This window comes from Dipteris shenzhenensis, chromosome 12 (assembly GCF_047967505.1).
Source record: "Dipteris shenzhenensis isolate YYH24624 ecotype China chromosome 12, Dip_SZ_1.0, whole genome shotgun sequence".
Classification (NCBI taxonomy): Eukaryota; Viridiplantae; Streptophyta; class Polypodiopsida; order Gleicheniales; family Dipteridaceae; genus Dipteris; species Dipteris shenzhenensis.
This window is the reverse complement of record NC_141607.1, coordinates 35753268-35775375: the sequence shown is the minus strand read 5'-3', so window position 1 is coordinate 35775375 and position 22108 is coordinate 35753268. Positions and strand designations below refer to the sequence as shown.

General features: G+C 46.8%; 1 protein-coding gene across 2 annotated transcripts in view; it reads left to right on the top strand.

Moving 5' to 3' along the window:
• LOC147896152 (beta-galactosidase 8-like) overlaps positions 1–22108 on the top strand; it is an 89966-nt gene that overhangs the window by 67283 nt on the left and 575 nt on the right. Inside the window, exons 17-18 of one of the 2 annotated variants that reach the window (XM_087382119.1) lie at positions 8587–8798; positions 21614–21935. In XM_087382119.1, the coding sequence (XP_087238245.1) occupies positions 8587–8798; positions 21614–21935 (534 nt within the window). The remainder of the gene's footprint in view (positions 1–8586; positions 8799–21613; positions 21936–22108) is intronic. The other variant, XM_087382120.1, reaches the window with a different exon arrangement.

Below are 22108 nucleotides of genomic sequence, written 5' to 3'. Positions count from 1 at the left end.
CTTAGATTGAGTCGCGGACGCGCGCCTGCATCGTAGCGTAGGCCAAGGCCTAGCAGCAGATCCTAGGCTTCACAGCGCCACCTGGTGGTATGGGACACCATGTTGGTTAGGATCTGGTTGGGAGTTCGTGCCAGTAGCTCAGCTTGTGGCTTGGAGAGGACATCTCATGATTCAGGATCACATCTCGTAGATGTCATGGTTGGGTAGTGAGCAGCTTGCTCAGTTTCCTCATGTTGGGGTGTTCTTGTGTTTAATTGCAGATCAGAGGTTTCAGGAGTGCTGGGGATGTGTCATTGCTGGCCATATCTTCTGCTCTCCCCTGGCTGAGCTAACCCCCTAGCTGGGTTGGGGGTTCATCCCAACTAGGGGTTAACCCTAGGTTGGGTTAACCTCTATCGAGGTTCGGTTAGGTCAGAGTTAACCTAGGTTAGCTTAACCGGTGCGGTGCTGGTGGCGCTGGTGGAGTTGACGACGGACGGTGACAAGGCTAAGGTGACGGGCGAAGAGTAGGTAACGGGTGAGGCAGAGAGAGAGAGAGAGAGAGAGAGAGGGAGAGAGAGAGAGAGAGAGAGAGGGGGGGGGGGGCTTGAGGCGGAGAGGCTGAGCGACGGAGATGGAGAGGCTGAGCGACGGAGGGAGGGGCTAGTGACGGGAGAGGGAGGCTAGCAACGGAGAGGCTGAGTGGGGAGGCGAGCAACGGAGGTGGAGAGGCTAGCAACGGAGGTAGAGAGGTACTGGTGATAGGGAGGCTGTATGCAGGGGGTGAAGAGGTGTGGGTGAGGGAGGGGGTGTGGAGAGGTGTGGGTGGGTGGGGGGGACTGTACATGGGGAGTGGAGAGGTGCCAGTGGACAGGGTGAGTGGGTGGCTAAAGGCGGGAGAGGAGGCTAGGGGAGACATAGGAGATCCAGTGACAAGAGGAGAGGCTAAGGGAGACAGTAGATGGGGAGCAGGCCGTCTCCGTACAGCCTGCTCAGCCCATTGTTGTCCAACGGCTGTACAGTCTGTATGGATGCCTATAGTCTGCCCCCTCCCTCCTTTCACTTCCGTTCCTCCCCTCTTAATGCCTTCCCTATTCCCCTCCCTCAGCCGTTAGCATCCCCCTTAGCTCGGTTAGGTTGTACCGTGTCGGATTGTGTTTTCTCAAACTTCCAATCGGTCCTCCACGTTAGATTGCTAAATGAATTCATTCAATCAATCCTTCTTCCACCTCACCGACCATGGGAACATGTCTTTCTCTGAACACGAGTTGAAGCAAGCTCAATGATGTTAAAGTCGAGATTGCCATCACTCTCTTTGCATGCATCCATGGATCTCACCCTTCTAGGATCTAAGTTAGAGATATGTTGGCAGCTCTTCCCTCAGATCGTTCAACAAATATTTAGGATGTTAAAATTTTGAGGACACGTTTCTTTTAGACGGTCTTTGATTCCTTTGAGACTTTTCTTCTGTTTTAGAGTCTAGCTTAGTTTCCCCTCAAAAAAACAAAAAAAATCTTACTGTCATGTTCTTTGGGTTTGACCCGTTGAAGAAGAAATGAGAATTACCTCCATGTTCATCAGATTTCTTGGACTTCCTCAAGTATACCATCGTATCAAAGCCCTTTTTGACGTGGTTTGGGGGCTACCTGCACTTCCTGGATTGCCCTCTTCAGTGGCAGAAGCAATCAAGATGGATGGGGTGCTACATGTTAAGGTCCTTTGTCTCTTTAAGGACTACATGTTGCTTCAGCATTCAGATGGCTCACTTCTTAGGCAGAGGATTGAGATTGTGGGAAGGTAGGACTAGTGCCACATTTGTAGACTCTTTGGCCCCTTTGCTAGAGATTGCTAGAGATATATTGTCACGAGGACGTGAAATTATGGGACTTTTGATTTGCAACTCACGTAATTTGCGCGTGACTGCCTCGAGCCTCTAGGGCGCGAGGGTCTGGCCATGGGGCAGGACTTGGGGAATTAAAATTCCCTAGTAGGCCCTTTGGAGTTGTGAATTTGCCCCCAGGTACTAGGCAATTAATTCCTAGGGCCAAAGTGTGCAACAGAGGGGCCAAAAGAGTGGTGCAATTAAAATTTGCTAATTTTAGCATAGAACTCCAAAAAGAACAGAGCCCTATTTTTGGGGGCAGAAGACCAAAATCAGTTCCAGAAGGAGCCAGATCATCAGTTGCAAGTTGCAAGAGCCTGCCAGGTGCTGCCAGAGCTAAATCGTAATTTGCCAGGAGCTTCCAAAGCCTGCTAGGGAAAATCGCCATCAACCAGGGCTAGTGCATCCAAAGCCCTGCCAGAGGAAATCGCACCTGATCCAGGAGCCTGTTGCAGAATGCGATTTCAGCCAGGGTGTCTTCTTCATATTGCGATTTCATCTCTAGGTCTTCCGGGCTATGCTAGGTGAATGCGACCTGTTCAAGGCTGTTCCAGGTGTTTCCAAGCTGTCCAGGTTGCTGTAGTAGATTGTGATTTGCTTTTTCAGGCTTTCCAGGCTCTGGCAAGAGATTTCGACCTGATTTCTGGAGCTTTCTAGGTGTTGCTGCTGATTTTGGTAACTTTCCAGGCATGGGTGTTCTCTTTTAAGCTGCTTTTAGGGCTGTGCCAGAGCAGAATCAGCTTTTCTCTACAGGATCTAGGGTTTTCCAGCCCCAATGACCTATCTTCTGTGGATATTGGGTAGAAGAAGGCTTGCTTTTTGCCTGCTTTTGCCGTTCCCTGATTGGTTGCTGGCTAGTGATTGTGTTTGGGTTTCTTTCCTCGCGAAGAAAGGTTGATTTATGATGTTGGGCAGTGGCCAAAGAGGCTATAGATTGAGGCGACCTGTTTGGAAGTGCTTTGTCGATTGATTGCACCAGAGTGTGGCTGTTGAGGGCCTTGTCTTGGAGTTGTTCAGCCGTGTCTGGCTGGTTGGGCACTTGGTTGTGCAATTTGCTTTGGTTGGCTGAGGACAGAGGGTTGTCTAGTAATTGGATGCCATTTCACCGTTTGGAGTTGAGCAGGGAATTACAGGGTGGGTGGGCTGGACGAGGAGTCTGCGGGCGTTGGTTTGCCTGTGGTGCAGGTTCCTAGAGACCTTTGTAATCAGCCGCTTGGCTTCAAATGAATGTTAATTAAATACCGCAAGGGGCGCCAACGTTTGGGGCCAATCGGTGTCCTTGTATCTGAGTAGGAGTGTTCTAGCTCCCTTGTGATTTGATCTGTGGTGCATAATTATTTGTTAATTTATTGTGTATGCTGTAATTAAGTGGATCCTACCACCCTTTACGTTGTTGAGGCTAGTTTTAGTGGTTCCATTGCTGTGATTCCACCTAACTTCTTCAAGAGGGGAGCCTGTGGTTGGCTTGGTGCAAGTCCAGCAGTGTAGGCGAAGAAGACAGCATACTATTCAATAAATATGTCTCACAAGGAGAGATCTCTAAGTCTTACTGGAGAGGAAGAGGAAGAGCGTATGTCTAAGTCTCATGATGATGATCAGGGTGCAAGAGAGGAGTCCCAGCATGTTGAGCATCAGGATGATCGGACTAATGAGGAGGATGTGGATTTGTTTAGGGCACAGATGTAGAGTTTCATGAGTGCTTTCACGCAGTTCACATAGGATCCTCGCTTCCAGAAGATGATGAATTCTGATGTGCAGCCGAAGAAAAGGAAGCTCGATGATGGGGACAGGGATGTTGAAGCTAACAAGAGACCACATGTCAGCTTCCAGGATCAGCCCCCTCAAAACCTCTATGGTTTGCAACATCCTAATGCTATTCGAGGGCCAACTAAAGGTAATAATTTTCAGTCCATGGTTTCCGGACAGCCAGGAGTTATGGCAAACCCGGTGCAACCAGGTTATTTTGGTGGTAGTTCAGTGTTTCAGGCCACGGTCAGCCCACAAGCCCAATTTTCGGGTATGCCTGCTAGTCAAACAGTTGGGTTTTAGCCTAGTTTACAGCCCATGGGACAGAATATGATGTATGCAAATGTTGGAGCAGCCCCAGGGATGTAAACAGGTATGCCTAATGTAGCAGCAGGTAACCTTGGTTTGGGAAATATGCAAAATATGGGTGCTGGTCTGAATAATACAGCTTTTCCCAAGGCTAGTAGTGTGGGAGATAGAGTGAGTGCTGCTGTCCCTTTTGCTAGGCACCTATATACGATAATTTGGCACCTCAAGGAAAGAAGATGGACTTTAAAGATGCTGGTGCAGTAGTAAAATTTGAGACATTCAATGGGGTGCATGATAAACTTAAGGCCTTAACCTTGTTGCAACAGTTTGATGTAGTCTTGGTGTTGCATTTTGTTTCGCCTGAGGTATTGGTTGGCTGACAGTATCTTCGTTGTGAGGGCCTCTATGATTGGTGTACTAGCCACTTGGTTTTGATGCATCTTATGTGCAATGTATTTTGTATTTGTTACCATGGCTCTACAGATACATATTCATTGTTGGTTGACCTGTTGGTGGCATTGGTACAATGTCCTTTCAAGTTTCGTTGGTCTATTGGGTCGCTCCCATTTCAGGCTTGGTTGATCTATTGGCGGCATTGTTGGTTGTCTTTCAGATTTGGTTATTTGGTTATTTTTCTATTTCAGCTTTGGTTATTTCATTTGCTTTTGGTTTTTCCATTGCTATTATTTCTTTTTATTTGGTTTGTAGGCAATCGAGGACGTTTGCCTTCTTTCAAGAGGGAGGTTTGTCACGAGGACGTGAAATTATGGGACTTTTGATTTGCGACTCCCGTAATTTGCGTATTACTGCCTTGAGCCTTTGGAACGTGAGGGTCCGGCCATCGGGCACAACTTGGAAAATTGAGCCCTTAGGAATTGTGAATTTGCGCCTAGTTACTAGGCAATTAATTCCTAGGGACAAAGTGTGCAACAGGGGGGCCAAAAGAATGGTGCAATTAAAAATTGCTAATTTTAGCACAGAACTCCAAAAAGAGAACAGAGCCCTGTTTTTGGGGGCAGAAGACCAAAATCAGTTCCAGAAGGAACCAGATCATTAGTTGCGAGCTGCAAGAGCTTGCCAGGTGCTACCAAGCTTAATCGTCATCTACTAGGAGCTTCCAGAGCCTGCTATAGCCATCAGCTAGGGCCAGTTCTAGTGCATCTAGGGCCTGCCGAAGGAAATCATACATGATCCTGGAGCCTGTTGCAGATTGCGATTTCAACCAGGGTGTCTTCTTCTGATTGTGATTTCATCTCCAGGTCTTCCGGGCTATGCCAGGTGACTGTGACCTGTTCCAGGGCTGTTCCAAGTGTTTCCAAGCTGTCCAGATTGCTGTAGAAGATTGCGATTTGCTTTTTTAGGCTTTGCAAGAGATTTCGACCTGATTTCTGGAGCTTTCTGGGTGTTGCTGCTGATTTTGGTAACTTTCCAGGCATGGGTGTTCTCTTCTAAGCTGCTTTTAGGGCTGTACTTGAGCAGGATCAGCTTTTCTCAATAGGATCTAGGGTTTTCCAGCCCCGGTGACCTATCTTCTGTGGATACTGGGTAGAAGAAGGCTTGCTTTTTGCTTGCTTTTGCCGTTCCTTGATTGGTTGCTGGCTAGTGATTGCATTTGGGTTTCTTTCCTCGTGAAGAAAGGTTGATTTATGCTATTGGGCAGTCGCCAGAGAGGCTATAGATTGAGGCGACCTATTTGGAAGTGCTTTGTTGATTGATTGCACCAGAGTTTGGCTATTGAGGGCCTTGTCTTGCAATTGTTCAGCTATGTCTGGCTGGTTGGGCACTTGGTTGTGCAATTGCAGGTGTGGTTCAGACAGTGGATGCTTTTGGGGTCTCTATTACATGCTTTGGTTGGCTGAGGATAGACGGTTGTCTAGTAATTGGATGCCATTTCACCGTTTGGAGTTAAGCAGGGAATTACAGGGTGGGCTGGATGGGGAGTCTGCGGGCGTTGGTTTGCCTGTGGTGCAGCTTTCCAGAGACCTTTGTAATCAACTGCTTGGCTTCAAATGAATGTTAAATAAATACCACAAGGGGCACCAGCGTTTGGGGCTAATCGGTGTCCTTGCATTTGAGTAGGAGCACTCTAGCTCCCTTGTGATTTGATCTATGGTGCATAATTATTTGTCAATTTACTGTGTATGTGAACACCACCCTTTACGTTGTTGAGGCTGGTTTCAAATACTTATCTTCTAATCGGACAAGGTCCATCTACTAATCATGCACCCTGATGACAGAGGGAGGTACTAGTGCGGGATGGTACGTTTTGCAGCCTCAAATTCAGTACAATAGGAACCCCTTGATTTTAGCCAATTACAATCATCCTAGCCTCAGCAATAGTCTCTTTCTCCCTAGCACAACAAATGCTCCCTTTAGGTGGATGACCTCCTTTGACTTTTGCCATAGCGGGGTAGGCCTACCATTTCTCCTACCAGGGCAGATTGTTTCTCCAAGCGGTAGGCCTACTGTTTCACGTCCGAGATCACTGATTTGCTTCATTTGTTGTGTCTGCCTCTCTCTCTCTCTCTCTCATGATATTTAAAAGACATTTAATCTGCAAAATCAGAACCAGCTCACATGATCTCGAGGTGGAGAGGGGAAGATGGGCAAGACCCAGGGTGCCAAGAGAGTAAAGAGTATGTAAAATCTGCCCCGCAGGAGAATTAGAAAATGAGCAGCATGTACTCCTAACATGTCGAGCATATGCGCAAATCAGAGAATGTAATAGGGGCAATAAAGCAACCTGAAATCCCTACTGGAGTGGCCAGCCAAAGAGCTAGGCAACTACATAAAGGAAATTTTAGAATATTGCAACAAAGTACTTGGTCTAGCACACAGGCTAGAACAAGTACTCACTGCATAGCACATTTATGCTTTTATTTATGCTATTTTCTTTCAATGGATGTAAACAATCACTACTTGTTGATAGTGATCATTGTCCCATAGATCTTGAAGGGTCTCAGGAGGACGTTAATACAATCATATCATATCATATCATCTCTCTCTCTCTCTCTCTCTCTCTCTCTCACTCTCACTCTCTCTCTCAAGCTTTAGCTCTCTCTCAGAGGGTGGTTTCTCCCTTTTGGCTGATTATGGAGACTTTATAGAGGTTGTTCCTCCGTCCATTGCATTCTCTTCTTATACAGTTTTAGATGGCTGGTCTCCTCCTTCCACTAGACAGCAGGTCTCCTTATACGGTTTTAGATGGCTGGTCTTCTCCTTCCACTAGACAGCAGGTTGTCTCTCTTTCACCAATGGATTTTCTCCCCCTCAGTTATGCCAAGAGATCAGGCACTCATGGGTAGGTGCTTCAACCGCTAGGTCAGGGAAGCAATTCCAGGACTCTCCTTCTCATTGATGTGAATTGTTAGCTGGAGGGTCTCAACAATATTCCTTATCACTATGGGAGACAATTGATACGTAATCAGCTTCATCCACATGTTTTAGATGGACCCATTGGTGTTTTCTTTCTCCAGGAGCACAAACTGAATGATAGGGACTTTAGGAAGTCAGGTACATTGCTTTATGGTCTCACTTTTTGGTTTGCTGCATTTGGCACTAGAGGGGGTACATGCATTTCAGTTTCATCCACCATTCTCCCTCTTGTGGTTGGCCATGACATTATTGTTCCAACTAGAGGGGGTACATGCATTTCAGTTTCATCCACCATTCTCCCTCTTGTGGTTGGCCATGACATTATTGTTCCATCTAGAGCACAAGGGATTATTTTGCCGTTTGATAGAGGCAAGATTGGCTTTCTTAATAATGGCCCCAACAATAGGGGAGAAAGGATCCTTATGTAGGAGTTGCTTTCTTGGGTTCCTATTGCTGGATCCTTGGATCCTTTGAGGTATGTTCAGCTTGGTGGAGTTGCAGGGCAAGGAAAGATGGGATTCACTCTCTTGAGAGAGTTTCCTGCAATGCATTGAATAGATAGTGGGATTGATGATACCTTTCATGCCTTCCCCTCTTTGCTCCTATTTTCTTGGTCAAATAGGAGATGATCGATGCCCATCCATGCATGGATTAACAGATTTTATGTTGATGATTGGGCTCTGAATAGAGGTGGCACAATTTTATTGCCCCTCGGATTGCTGCGCTTAAATCACTCTCCAGTGATTATTACTATGTTTGATCCACACACCACTCCAATGTCAAGATCACAAAGGCTTCCTCTACATAGAAAGAGTTGTCCCTGCAGGATGGTGTGCTCTCCTCCTGCTTTGGTGGCAACTCTTCTTCGTACTAGTGACTTCTATGACTCTATTGCTGGCACAAGAGATTGTCCTTAGACACGATTGTGTGTGCTCTCCTCTTGCAGGATTGCGTGTGCTCTTCTCCTACTTGGATTGTGGCAAGTTCTCATTCTCTTGCCAGGAGGCACGATGGCCTTAGAGAGGATGGTGTGTGCTGTCCTCCTGCAAGAGGAGAGCACCACGAGGTTGTAGGTTGCTCTTAGATAGGATGGTGTGTGCTCTCTTCCTGTAGGATGGTGTATGTGTGTGTATGTGTATGTGTGTGTGTGTGTGTGTGTGTGAGAGAGAGAGAGAGAGAGAGAGAGAGAGAGAGAGAAAGAAAAAAAGAAAGAGAGAGAGAGAGAGAAAGAAAAAAAGAAAGAGAGAGAGAGAGAGAGAGAGACTCCAACTTTCTTTGGTGTTTTTGTCTTTCAGACAACTTTTGATTCTCCACCTGGACATGACCCAGTGGCCTTAGACCTAATGACTATGGGTAAGGGTCAAGCTTGGGTGAATGGTAAAGGCCTTGGCCGCTATTGGTTGAATTTTCTCTCTTCCAACCTTGGATGCTCTGATAAATGTGATTACCGAGGTCCTTATGATTCAACAAAGTGCAATAAAAACTGTGGTCAACCTTCTCAAAGATGGTGAGTTCCTCTCTCTCTCTCTCTTTCTCTCTCTCTCTCACACACACACACTTTTTTTTTTTTGTGAGAAGAAATATTTTATTGCTCCAAAATAATTACATTCATACTTCAAAAGTGAAGTAACTACTACTCAACTGAAAATATCAGTATAAGCCGTATATACATCATGATCAATCAAATGAGTCTGAAAGCAATCATATAACGATTGCTGCAGAGATCGTTTGAAAAAAAGAAACAATGAAAAAGTAGGATCACCAAAAACTGATTTCTGTCCATCCATAGAGTCTACAGTGCCCAGTAGCACACCCAAACAAAAAATAAATCAAAACCCTGTCTAGTTGGATGAAAACCAAACAACCAGAAGAACCTGCCAAAAGTAACAGTAGGAAATCTCACTCGAAGCCCCTGTTGGATGAGAGCGAGGAAATCACAAGTGTGTGGACAGTGCCAGAAGATGTGAAGCACAGATTCAGCAAAGTATAGACATCTGTGGCAAGTAGCCGGAGCAATATGTCTATGTGCGAGTAACTGCCCAGATGGAAAAATGCCAAGTAGGACTCGCCAAAGGAAAAGCTGTTGTTGAAGAGGGACTTTATAATGCCAAAGGAGACGCAGCCGCTTTCTCTACCACTTTAGTGGGCGATCCATATGCCAAACATAATTTGCTTTGTCAGAAATCCAAGGCAGAAGTAATAACACTTTATATAAAGAAGGCACTGTGATATGTGAGAGCTTTAAGGGACGGGCTGAAGAGGAAGAAGAATGTAGAATCCAATCCTCAAGCCTATTTTGAAGTTCCAAACGAGGTACCGGCAAGAACGGTTGAAGCATTTTTGAAATTTGATGCCATAAAGGACGGTAATGAGCTCCCAAACCATATTTGCTATAGCAGCCATAGAAAAAGATAAAAGAGTGCCATCATCCTGAAGTACATCTGCCACAGAAGAAATGCCTTTGAAAGATAGAAAATAAGAACGCCTGGGTTCTTGTATAGCCAAAGGAGGGTGGAATACTCTGGACCAATAAATATTCTCAACCCTCAAGGAATTTCCCGACAAAGAATCTCTGCCATTCCATTCCAAGTGGGATAAAATATGCTTCCAATCAAGAAGCAAATGAGAGACAAAAGGGACGCCTCTGATCTTGCCTTGAATAGAGCCAAATAAGAAATCCCATTGTGTAGGCTGCCAATGCCCAAAAGCAGAAGTATCAATGTGCAACAAAAGAGAGCGGATCATGAATGCCCAAGGCTGATCCCCTTGCATAAACTGCAACATCGTTTTCCCCCTGTGAGCAAGTATATGCATTTGAAAATTGAGTATGTTCAGACCCCCGTGCATCTTTGGAGAGCAGAGACGATGCATAGAGAGTAATCTGAGACTTTTCTTGCCATTTTTTGAACACCAGAAAATCTCCATGATAGCAGACATAAAGGAAACCAGATCTGCCTTAGTAAACATGATGAGAGGCAAATAGAATTGTATGTATGCTATCAAAATGGATTGTGTTATTTGCAAACGAACATGTAATGGCCAGGTTGCAAGCTTCCAATATTCAAGTTTTGCCCTCAACTTTGTGAGCACCCAATCAGTTTGTTGAGAACGAGTGAGCCCCCAACCTGGAGGATAGCCAAGATGTCAAATCAATTGAGAAGTTGAAACAATTTCCCTAGGCCACAAAAGACTATGCTAGTCTTTAGCATGCAACGGTAATAATTTTGATTTCTGAAAATTGACACGAAGACCAGCAGCCAAACCATATGTAGAAAGAGCCTGCATAATCATGGAGAGATCACTTCGAGTATTTTTCGGGGTAAAGAAAGAATCATCAGCATATGCTTGAGCGATCATGTTGCGGCTGCTGGGAATTTCCAATCCGTGCAACATGCCAATGTCCAAGAGGTGGTCCATATGTTGAAGCATTGGATGAGTGGCTATGGCAAAAAGTAAAGCAGTGAGGGGACATCCTTGCCGAACAGAACAACCAAGAGTCCAGGTTGTAGAAATATCCCGTGAAAGTATGCAGGCAGCTTTACTATCTTGATATAGCCAATTGATAACTTGTTGCATTTTTGTGCCAAATCCCAAGGCCTACATAGTGGATGCAATAAAGTCCCACTTAACAGTATCAAAAGCTTTGGCAATATCAACTTACAATAGCAAAACATCCTGCTGCATATATTTGGCATATTCGATTCCAATATAAGCATTAGCAATGTTATCTATGATATGCCTACGAGGAACAAAACCATATTGCGCATGATGCAACCCATCATGTAAATAACCTTTTAGCCGATCAACAATCATTTTGGTAGTAACTTTGTAAATGACTGGCATAAGCGTGATAGGTCTCCAATCAACCAAAGATTCATAAATTTGCTTTTTTGAAAGGAGTTTGATAAGACCTCTCTTCCATGTGTCTGGCATTTTCTGATTTTGCCAAGCAGAGTTCACCATATGTAGCAATGTATGCTTCAAAAGAGGCCAATATTCTAGAAAAAACTCAACTGTAAGACCATCCCATCCTGGAGATTTCCATCTATCATAAGATTTGATTGCATCTGACAATTCCCTCTCAGTAAAGGGTTCCTCCAATTCCAAAGCTTGAGTAGTGGAAATAATAGCAGAAACATGTTGTAAAAGTAAATTTCTTGTAGATAAAACCTACTGCGAGGGAGGATCTGCACAACCAAACTGCTGAGAGAAATGTACACAAACAAAAGCAAGCTGTGACCATGATGTAGTCCATGAACCATCAGGCAGAAGCACCTTGCAATTATTGTTTTGAATCTCTTTTGATGCAAGCTTTTTTAAAAATTGTTTGAAAGAGCAGCCTTTATCTGTAAAAGCTCTTTGTCTTGCTCTAGTCTCCCATTCAGCCAGTTTCCTGTGATCATTGATTTGAAGACAATGTCTAGCGTGGCATAGTGTTGTTTGCTCATGCAAGGACAATGGACGAAGATGACCGAGTTCAGTGAGGTCTTGACAAGTCAATTTGGCTTGAGCAACAGTTTCCCTCAGAGTCTTCAGGTAAGACTTGCCATAACCTCTAATTATAACTTGCATTTTAGAAACAAAAGAATCCCATGCATTATCAATATCAAAGTGGCTCTAAGAAGACAGAGAGTGAGATGCTTCAGTAACCATGGCCTTGAAAACAACATGTTGCAAATAGCTATTGTTCACAATCAGATGTTGCCTTTGAGGTAGTCTATCATCTGGCATATCATAAAAAGATAACCTCAACCATAAAGGTGCATGATCTGAATGCACAAAGGCATAGTCAATCCACATTTTGCATGTAAAATCATCATTTTGTTGTGGAGCTACACTATACCAGCGATCCAGACGTGCCTGATAAGAAGAAAGGGCATTATGTTGGAAAGTGTATCTTGGTGACAAAGGCTGCAATTCCTTCCAAAGATCAACCAAAGCAAGATGCATCAGTAATTGAGACCATGCATGCCTTTCAGGGGTTAACATATGAGTATTTCCTGATGTATTGTCAGCCTGTTGCGGAGCATTATTGAAATCCCTACATATAAAGGCATGATATCTCCATGGATATCGTTGCATGGCATCCCAAATTGCAGTTCTATCCTGAGAAGATTGAGGTGCATAGACAGATGCAAATTCAAACACCTCGCCTTGAATGATGCATTGAAGAATAATCCATCTGCCTTGATTATCATTCAAAGCAGTAAGTGGCTGAAGCTCATGCTTGATCAGAAAGACTACACCCGAGAAAGAGTACTCCCTAGCATAGAAGATATCATATCCATAGTAATGACCTGTCTTTCCTGCATAGACATGTTGATTGTGTTCTTGTAATGCCACTATGTCAGGCTGAAATCTATTGATATACAGCCACACAAATTTCCATTTCCTACTCTCACACATCCCCTGAACATTAAGTGTAAAACATTTGACATGAGCAGTCATATTTACATATATTTATAGGAGAAAAACAGCTATGTACAGCAGCAACCTTCAGGATGTCAACCCTGCATTTCTACCTCAGGGTAGAAATGTCAATCTCTTCTTCAAAGAAGAGGGTTCTGCTAGTTGTCACTGCAGCCCATGTGATCCCAATTCTTGAATTGACCTCTAGAGAGTTTCCACTAGAAGATGCACCATTCCAAGTGCGAGGGGGTGGAGGTCATCGAATAGAAATAACTTTTCTTGGACTTTGCCATCCATCAATTGGAGGTTTTGGTCCTTTTGCTGAGGGTTGTGTAACAAGAAGCGAAGGGGAAGAAGCAGTCCCATTTCAAACCACTGGAGCTTTGCCTTTATCCTGATTCACAAAAAACTGTCTATTACTTCGATTTTTATTCCCAATAGAGGCAGGAGCATCCTTAGTGGGCATCTGAACAGGCAAAGTGGGAGAAGGCATTTTATGCTGACTCATTGGACACTATGAAGCCATGTGCCCAAATTTTTTACAATCAAAGCAAGCCCCTACAAATAATCCCCTTTTCAATTTATAAAAAGCACTTGCCATGTCAACATTGTTCACCGTGACTAAATAAGACTCTGGTGTGGGATTATCAGTATCCCAGAGAATGCAAAATCGATTTGAGTTGCCATTAGGCCGTGGTGGGCAAACCACTTTGCCTAAAGTCGCTGCAATTTTAGGCAAGAGTGAAGCCATGCATTGCAGGAAGTCTACAACTTCAACCCAGACTGGATATCAGTGTCGGATCAAAGCCTGAAAATCCCTTGTGGGAGATCATGGCAAAACGTGCACTATTTGCTGCCCAAAAAAGAGGGGCGAATGTTTCAAAAGCATTTGCCTGTGAATCTCATCTACCATAATGACCTCAAAAAAACCTCTGGCTGCATAGTGTACCTTCCGAACAAATGAGCCAGCCAGTGTGCAGGTCAACCAGTTGCTTACCTCTGCAGTAGGTGGCATCCGACCTGGGAAAAATAAAATAACTGCATTTTTGGCATATTCTGTAACTGGATCCACAATTTCATCCACTTCAACCATGAGACCAACCGAGGGAACAGAGTCTTTCCACTCTTTCCTTGTGTCTGCAAATCCTTCATGCATGACATCATAAACCAGTTGTGCTTCAACAGAATCATACACTGGGTCATGCTGACCCTCAGCCTGCTTTTGCTTTTTGCATTGAACTGATCGATCCTTTTGAAAAGTTTTTTCATAAGAGTATTCAGCCATGTCTTCGGAAGAGGATGGAACCCAGAAAGGAGGTACCTATAATGTGATAATAGAGAAAAAACAGTCCCAAAAAGAAAAAACAGCCCACATAGAAAGAAGAAAATAGTGTATTTGCAAGGAGAAGAAGGGGAAAGAGAGATGTAGGGATTTAGAGAAAAGAAAAGACAAGTTCTGTAGAAGAAAAAGAGAAAAAAACCAGTAAAAGTTCCCAGATGAACTATTTTTCAGAAAAAGAGGGGAGATTCTGGCGATGGAAAGAGTACACAAGACCCAGAAACCCAAGAGGAGAGAAAGGGGAGCAGAGAGCCCTCAGAACCGGCGTATAGATGCAGTCCGTGAGCAAAACCCTGCATACAAACGACCCAGGAGCAGGGAATCAACTGGCAGCAGCAGCCTGAGCAGGGCGGGACAGGCCGTACAGGTCCGTACACCTGTACGAAAACTGTACGGAATTATGGCGGGCTGTACAGCAGGTAGTCAATGCTCCAAAACACCGTCTTTTGAGCTCTGATGTGGCGCAGCAGGTAGCTGATGCAAACGGGCTGGTTTGGGGGGGCTAGGGGGGCTCATGGGAAGGCTGGAGCAAGGGCTGCAGGTCCTCCCTCTCTCTCACCAACACACACTTTCTCTCTCTCTCTCTCTCTCTCACACACACACACACACACATTTTTTGGGGGTAACTCCACACACACGCGTGCGTGCACACACTTGCACAGATGCACACCCACACTTCCCCATGCACACACATGCGTAGGCACACCTAAGCAAGTGGGCACGCCCATACATGCAGATGCATGCATGGATGGATGCATGTGCATGTTCATGCACATGCTCTCTCTCTCTCTCTCTCTCTCTCTCAGCCCCCCGCTCAGCCCCTCCGCTCAGCCCCTCCCTCACCCGCTCAGCCCCCTCCGCTCAGCCTCTCCGCCTCAGCCCCCCCCGCTCAGCCTCTCCGCCTCAGCCCCCCCCTCACCCGCTCAGCCCCTCCGCCCAGCCTCTCTGCCTCAGCCTCTCTCTCTCTCTCACGTTGGTTGCTCGTCCGCTCACGTCTGTTGCTCATCCGCTCACGTTGGTTGTCACGGGGAGTTGTCGTTCACGCAGCTCGTTTGCTCACCCTGCCTGCTCGTCGCTCACCTTGCTTGTCGCCTATTGCCCATCGTTGCCAACTTTGCGTGCTCGTATATCTCTCTCGTCGCAAGCCTTCTCAGCTTGCTCATCTCTCTCTCGCTCTCTCTCTCTCTCTCTCTCTCTCTCTCTCTCTCTCTCTCTGTGTCCGTTGCCGTCCGTCAGCTCTCTCTGTCGTTCATCAGCCCTCTCGTCCGCTCGTCAGCCCAATTGTCTTTCGTCAGTCATTCGTCAGCCAACCCACCCTGTCATTCGTCAACCCTCTCTCTCTCTCTCTCATAGAGACTTTAATAAACTCTCTCTCTCTCTCTCTCTCTCTCTCTCTCTCTCACTTCCACAAAGGCTGAAACTCTGAACTAGACACTGGATCTCAAGAACTTACAAACTCATACGGCTAACTGGGGCAAAAGGCAAAAACAAACAGGACGTCACGCCACAAGTTTTGCGCCAAACAGAGAGAGATCAAGATGCAGTCGTTTACATACCTAGTCGTAGCGGAAAGATCATCGAGCATATTGTAGAGCCGGCCGGGATAATCCAGCCGTGCTATGTCGCAGCACCCTTCCATGCTTCCTCTAGCATCATTTGCATCGCTTTTGATTGGATGCAAACGGATAAGGAGGTGGTGAATTCTTGACCTCTGTTCACATGTTTAGTGTGCCATCACGTGAAAATTTGAGCCCGCTGGAGCCACCAATTTTTATTACAAGGACTAAGGAGATGCCACAAACAAGGAGCTCCACCATGGCCCTCCAAGGAGCAAAAGTAGAGAAAGATAAAAGCATAGGCAGCAGTACAAGAGCTGAAGAGGCAAGTTCTTCTTTACCCTTAACATCTCCTTCCCCACCACCTCCAACGACCTCCCTTGCCTCCACCCCAACCCTTTCCTACCCACCTCCTTTACTCAATCCTCCTGTGGCTCCTACCCCATCTCCTTTACTTCCATCTCCCCCATCACTTCCGGTTACCTCCCTTGCCTCAATCCCAACCCTTTCCTACCCACCTCCTCTACTCAATCCTCCTCCTCCCCCTCCTTGAGCTTCACCTCCTCCTCCTGCTCCCGTTCATTCCTCCCTAGCCCTTTCCCTTGTTTATTCCTCCCCTCCCCTAGTCCCTACCCATCCTCTTCCTTCCTCTTCCTCCCCTTCCCAGCCTCTTCCCCCCTCCTCTTCTTCCCCTCCCCTAGTCCCTACCCAGCTTCTTCCCACCTCTTCCCACCTACCCTCCCTTTCAGCCCCTTCCTCCCCTAGTGTAGGCTCTTCTTCGGTCCCTGACTCCCTACTTCCTCCTACCGGATCTCTCTCTTCAGGACCTCCATTTTCTGCACCCCTCCTTTACTCGCCTTCTTACCCTCTTACCCCCTCATCCTTGTACCCCCTCTCCCCTCACCCTCCACAGCGGAAGCAGTCCTGGCAGATAATCTGCGCTTGAGAGATTTAGTTATGCAATGCATGGAGACTTGCAGACTTCAGGGCGCTGCGATTCAGTCTCTCACAGCACAGATACACACACTGACTGCTCAGCTATCGACAGTTGAGAGTCATAGATTTGATCAGGACTCCCATATTCGCCAGCTTCATACCAAAGATATTGATCGGGACATCCAGTTACGGACACATGCTGAGCGCATAGTGCAGCTGGAGGCAGGCATTCAGGAGCATGTTGTGGCATGCGATGATCGCCTCCAGTAGCTGCATGTAGCTCCTCCAGCTAGTGCAGCAGTTGAGGAGAGGCTGGCCACACTGCAGACAGAGGTACAGAAGACCTCAGAGTGGGTGGACGTTGTGCGTAGAGCCCCACAGACCCAGCAGACCACAGTCTCTGAGACTATTGCCGAGAGTCAGCGGCGAGCTCAGAAGGCCCTCAACATCCGCATCTGCGGAGTTGAGCGATCAGATACGAGATCGGCCATGGATCAGGCGACAAATTTCATATCTGGGACACTCGGAGTTCAGGATCATGGCATAGTAGCTGCATATCGAGTGGGCCGGGATCCAACACGGCACCAGCCACTTATCATCAGATTCAGAGATGCTGAGGCCCGTCTCGCAGTATTACGGAGGAGATCCAGATTGAGGGACCATCCACAGATTCACATGGATGAGGACCTTACAGCTCTTCAGTGGGAGGAGCATAGACGTCTCATTGCACAGAGGGATGTTGCCCGTCGTGAGGGCAAGTGGGCCGTGATCAGAGAGGGCAGACTTTTGATAGGAGCTATGCGATCTAGACCGGCTGGAGCCCACAGTTGACGACACGAGGCCTATGGGACACGTAGCCTGCCAGATAGCTTGAGTTTCGCAGTTTGGAACTGTAATGGTTCCCTCACAGCTCAGCCTGGCAACTTACGAGAGGCCTTTTTTGATCAGGACATCGTCTTCTTTACAGAGACCCATGAGAGCCCAGAGAGAGGCTTGCCGCAGGTGACAGGGTATGCCTGGGAGTCTGTCTTTCGACAGCAGATTAGACGATCAGGAGGAGTCTGAGGATCTGGCGGTGTGGCAGTTCTTTATAGAGAGCATCTCAGATCGATACTCACAGTCGTGAGGAGAGACCATCGGGCCAGATATCTTTGGGTACGGATCAGGAGACCCCCCCTGAGAGACTTGTTTATTGCAGTATGCTACTTTCCCCCGAGACAGTCTCGTTATGCCTCAGATGGACCAGGACAGTCACCTTTTGAGGATTTGTCAGCCGATGTATTGGAGTATTCACGCTGCGGAGAGGTCATCCTTTTAGGAGATTTCAACACGAGGACATCAGACAGACAGGCAGAGATTTTGGACTTTGCTGAGGATCCAGTCTTAGTTCCAGCTGCCCCAGATGAGAGTTTTCCACGCTTATCTTCAGATAGAGGGGTAGAGGTGACAGATCAGGGACATCGCCTATTGGAGCTTCTCTCATCGCATGGCATGGTCATTTATAATGGACTTCGACAGTGGCCGCATTCATCCACAGCCACATGTTTTCCCTTCGCGGGTGGTGGTACGAGCGTCATTGATTACGTCTTGGGTCCCCTGACTTTAATCCCTTTTGTACATAACCTCACAGTCGACCCTCTTATGATGCACGTCTGCAATTTATTCTTACCCAGATTCCTCATGCCCCCCCTTCTAGACATCATGAGCGTCAGCCATACTATGAGGTTCATTTTGACCACCAGTTCGATGATATTTATAGCCAGCACCTGAGTAGTCTCCTCCGTCCGCACCTTCTCGATGCCCTACCCTCCACACAGGATCGGTGGGACCTTGTACATACCTCCATCATCTCGGCAGCCCACAAGTCCTTCCCCGTCACTTGCCACACATCCGGTCCTCCACCAGTCGGTCTTGTGCCTTGTAATGGATGGTATGATGAGGAGTGTAAAGAACTCCGCAGGAAGCTTCGCCTTGAGACACAGGAGAAGTCTCCCCTCCTCATTGAGACCAAGAAGAGTTACAAGCGTTTGGTGGGACGCAAAAAGCGCCAATTTCTAGCCCGGAATGAGGAGGAGCTGAGAAGTTTACTTTTCAGCTGTGACTCCAAGGAATTCTGGAAGAAATTCCTTCGCTTGAAATCTCAAACTCCTCTTACAGACCGGCAAGTTTGGCTTGCCTATACTTCCACTTTATATGATATTCCGGACCAGCCACAGATCGACTTATCCCATGTGCCTAGACCCACCTCCTCTGCCTTATTCTCATCCAGTAGTGTCCGAGCAGCAGTTCATCGTTTGAAGACTGGGAGAGCTAAGGACCATGATGGATTGCAAGCGGAGTATGTAATCCATGGGATTGATGCCTTAGCTACAGTCCTCTCCCGTCTTGTTAACGAGTCCATTTGTACAGGTCTTCCACCTAGTTGGCTAGAAAATACTATAGTACCCATACACAAGTCGGGGGATCCTTTGGAGGCGTCGAACTACAGGACCATTATGATTGGCCATATCATGGCCAAGATTTATGCGACCATTTTAGAAGGACATATAAATGACCATGCCGAGGCGACAGGTATGAGAGCTAGAGGGCAGGCAGGATTTCGTGCAGAGTACTCGACTCTAGATCATATCTTCACACTCAGGGCTTTGATTGAGGAGGCGAAGTCAGGTAAGCAACGGCTCTATTGTTGCTTCGTGGACTTCAGAAAGGCATTTGACACTGTGCCGCGTTTCAGACTCTTCCAGCGACTTCGTGACTTGGGATTCAGTGGGGAGATTCAATGGGCGATCATGGCCTTGTATGAGAGAGTCACAGGTACAGTCAGGACACGGGCGGGGCTGTCGGGGGAAGTACGCAGTACGATAGGGGTGAAGCAGGGGTGTCCTTTGTCTCCGACACTCTTTGGTCTCTATATCGATGAGTTAGAGATGTACATACAGACGATGGGTGGTACATGTTCTTTACTGGCAGGATCCACGATACCGATTCTCCTCTATGCAGATGACGTGGTTCTTATTTCTTCCTCCCAGCAGGGTTTACAGGCACATCTCCATGCACTCCACAGCTTTTGTCAGGACAGAGGGTTGTCTGTAAACCTTGGGAAGACCAAAGTCATGGTCTTCAACACGTCATACCAGGTTTATAGGAGAGGCGAGTTCTCTTTCACATTTGATGGGCAGGAGGTGGAGCTAGTCAGGGAGTATACATATTTGGGTGCCACATTTAGAGGTCCAGTCTTCACCATGACGCATGCAGCACGAGATAGGATCAGTAGAGGGTATGCCGCCTTGGCTCTTCTCGAAAGGCAGCGTGCACAGTCACATTTTCAGCATCCCGACACGAAGTCCTTACTTTTCGATACACTGGTGAGACCTGCAGCCATGTATGCTAGCCCCTTTTGGGCAGGAGATCTCAGTGTTGCAGATTGGAGACGAGTAGAGAGGTTACAGATCATCATGTTCTCTAGATTGATCAGAGCGAAGCCCACGGTACCGCATCAGATTATGCTCGCAGATTATGCTCGCAGAGTTCGGAGCTACACCCCTAGCGCTAGATGCAGCATTTCAGTCAGTTACATACTTGCATAGGATCAGGGCGCTCGGAGACTCAGCAGCAGGCAGAGCACGATTACCGTGGCTAGCACTGACATCCTCGCAGATGTTAGCGGAGAGAGGTCATACTTTTTGTTGGTACCACACACTCTCCACATGGCTCACCTCGTTGGGCTTGGATATGGATAGGCTGCCACCATTTCGATACAGCATAGATGCCCCTCGCCTCCCTCTCACTCGACATGAGCTCAGCCAGGTTATCAGGGCAGATTTGTTGCAGCTACACACGTTTCGCACTTGGGTTCATCCCACGGAGCTTCCTACGAAGATGGCCACATACCGTGACCATTTTCTCAGGATTTCAGAGGATGGTTTCATCATATCCCCAGGATATATCGGCGTTCATATGTCGCACTCACTCAGGATTGCCTTGGGCCAGCTCAGGGTATCTTCCCACATATTAGACGTTGAGGCCGGCAGGATGCATCGTACAGCTACCGGACATAGACCCAAGCGAGAGACTAGGATATGCCCTTGTTGCACTATGGGGGAGGTGGAGACTGAGGAGCACTTTGTTTGCAGATGCCCTTTATATTATGAGATCCGTGGCAGATTTCACTGTTTATTTGGGCACGGATTTGGACCTCTCTCTCGGATTATGGAGTATGAGGATCAGTATTGTTTAGCGTTGTTCATCAGGGAGATCACCAGATACAGAGAGAGATTCCTCAGAGAGCACCGTCACATCCCTGCCAGAGACCTGGTTATTCATGAGGAGTAGGACGAGGCGCAGGACCATGAGCACAGAGATAGCCCATCTTGCCAGAGAGCACCGATGGTTCCACCCCGAGGATGTACATATGACATGATCCGGCAGCACCGCAGGATGATCTTACACAGAGGCCGTACCCGTCGCTTTATTTCTAGACGACGGAGGATGATGGCAGATTTTCGGAGGAGATTGCTCCATGGAGACTTGGCACCGCCAGCAGCCCACTTGACACTTGCCCAGATCTTCACACTCATGGCAGGAGGCATGGTCGATGGCCATGACTTCCATCATTTCTTTGAATCACAGACCCCTTAGGGAAGACGATGTTCCTCATATTTCATATTTTACATTTTGTATCTAGGCATTTTTGGTACTCTATTTCATCTCATTTTGTATCTAGGATTTTTGTAGCCATTTTTGGCATCTTAGCTGTATTACGATGAGGCCACCTAGTTGGCGCATCGTTGATGATGTATTTTCCTTTCGGATGATTTTGTCCCCCGTAGGCCATGTATGGCCTTCCGTGGACCTTTAATAAAATTTCTTTCTTTCTTTCTTTCTCTCTCTCTCTCTCTCTCTCTCTCTCCCTCCCCCTCCCTCTCACACACACACGGCGCACGAGCGCACTCGCTGTGCACACGTGCACATGCATGTGCACAAGTGTAGCACAATGACACAATGCATCAAGAACACCCTCTATTACACCAAAACTTCTTTGTGTTGTATCTGACAGGCCTTATGAAACATGTGTATACACAGGTACCACATTCCAAGGTCATGGTTGAAGCCCACTGGAAACATACTAGTTTTGTTTGAGGAGGTTGGTGGTGATCCGACTGGAGTTGCTTTTGTTACAAGAGCAATTGGAACTGTTTGTGCCTATGTATCAGAAACAGACCCTGCCCATATAGATGCACAGATTGTGGCAGAGAGAAATAAGCCTGAAATGCGGATTCAATGTGGGACAAACCAGAGTATTTCATCCATTCAATTTGTTAGCTATGGTAATCCTGAAGGAACATGTCAAAATTTCAGGCAAGGGAGTTGCCACGCTGAAAACTCCATCAATGTTGTAGAGCAGGTTAGAAAAGCTCAATTCCCTTTAATTATCTCTCGACTGGGTACAGATGCATAGAAAGTGCAGTACAATGCATAGCAATGTACCTGTTCTTGACCTGATAATGCTGCATGTCTCGAAAGCTTAAAGCTTTAAATTTAAAAAGGCAAAATCAATATTATGCATGTCCTCTCTCT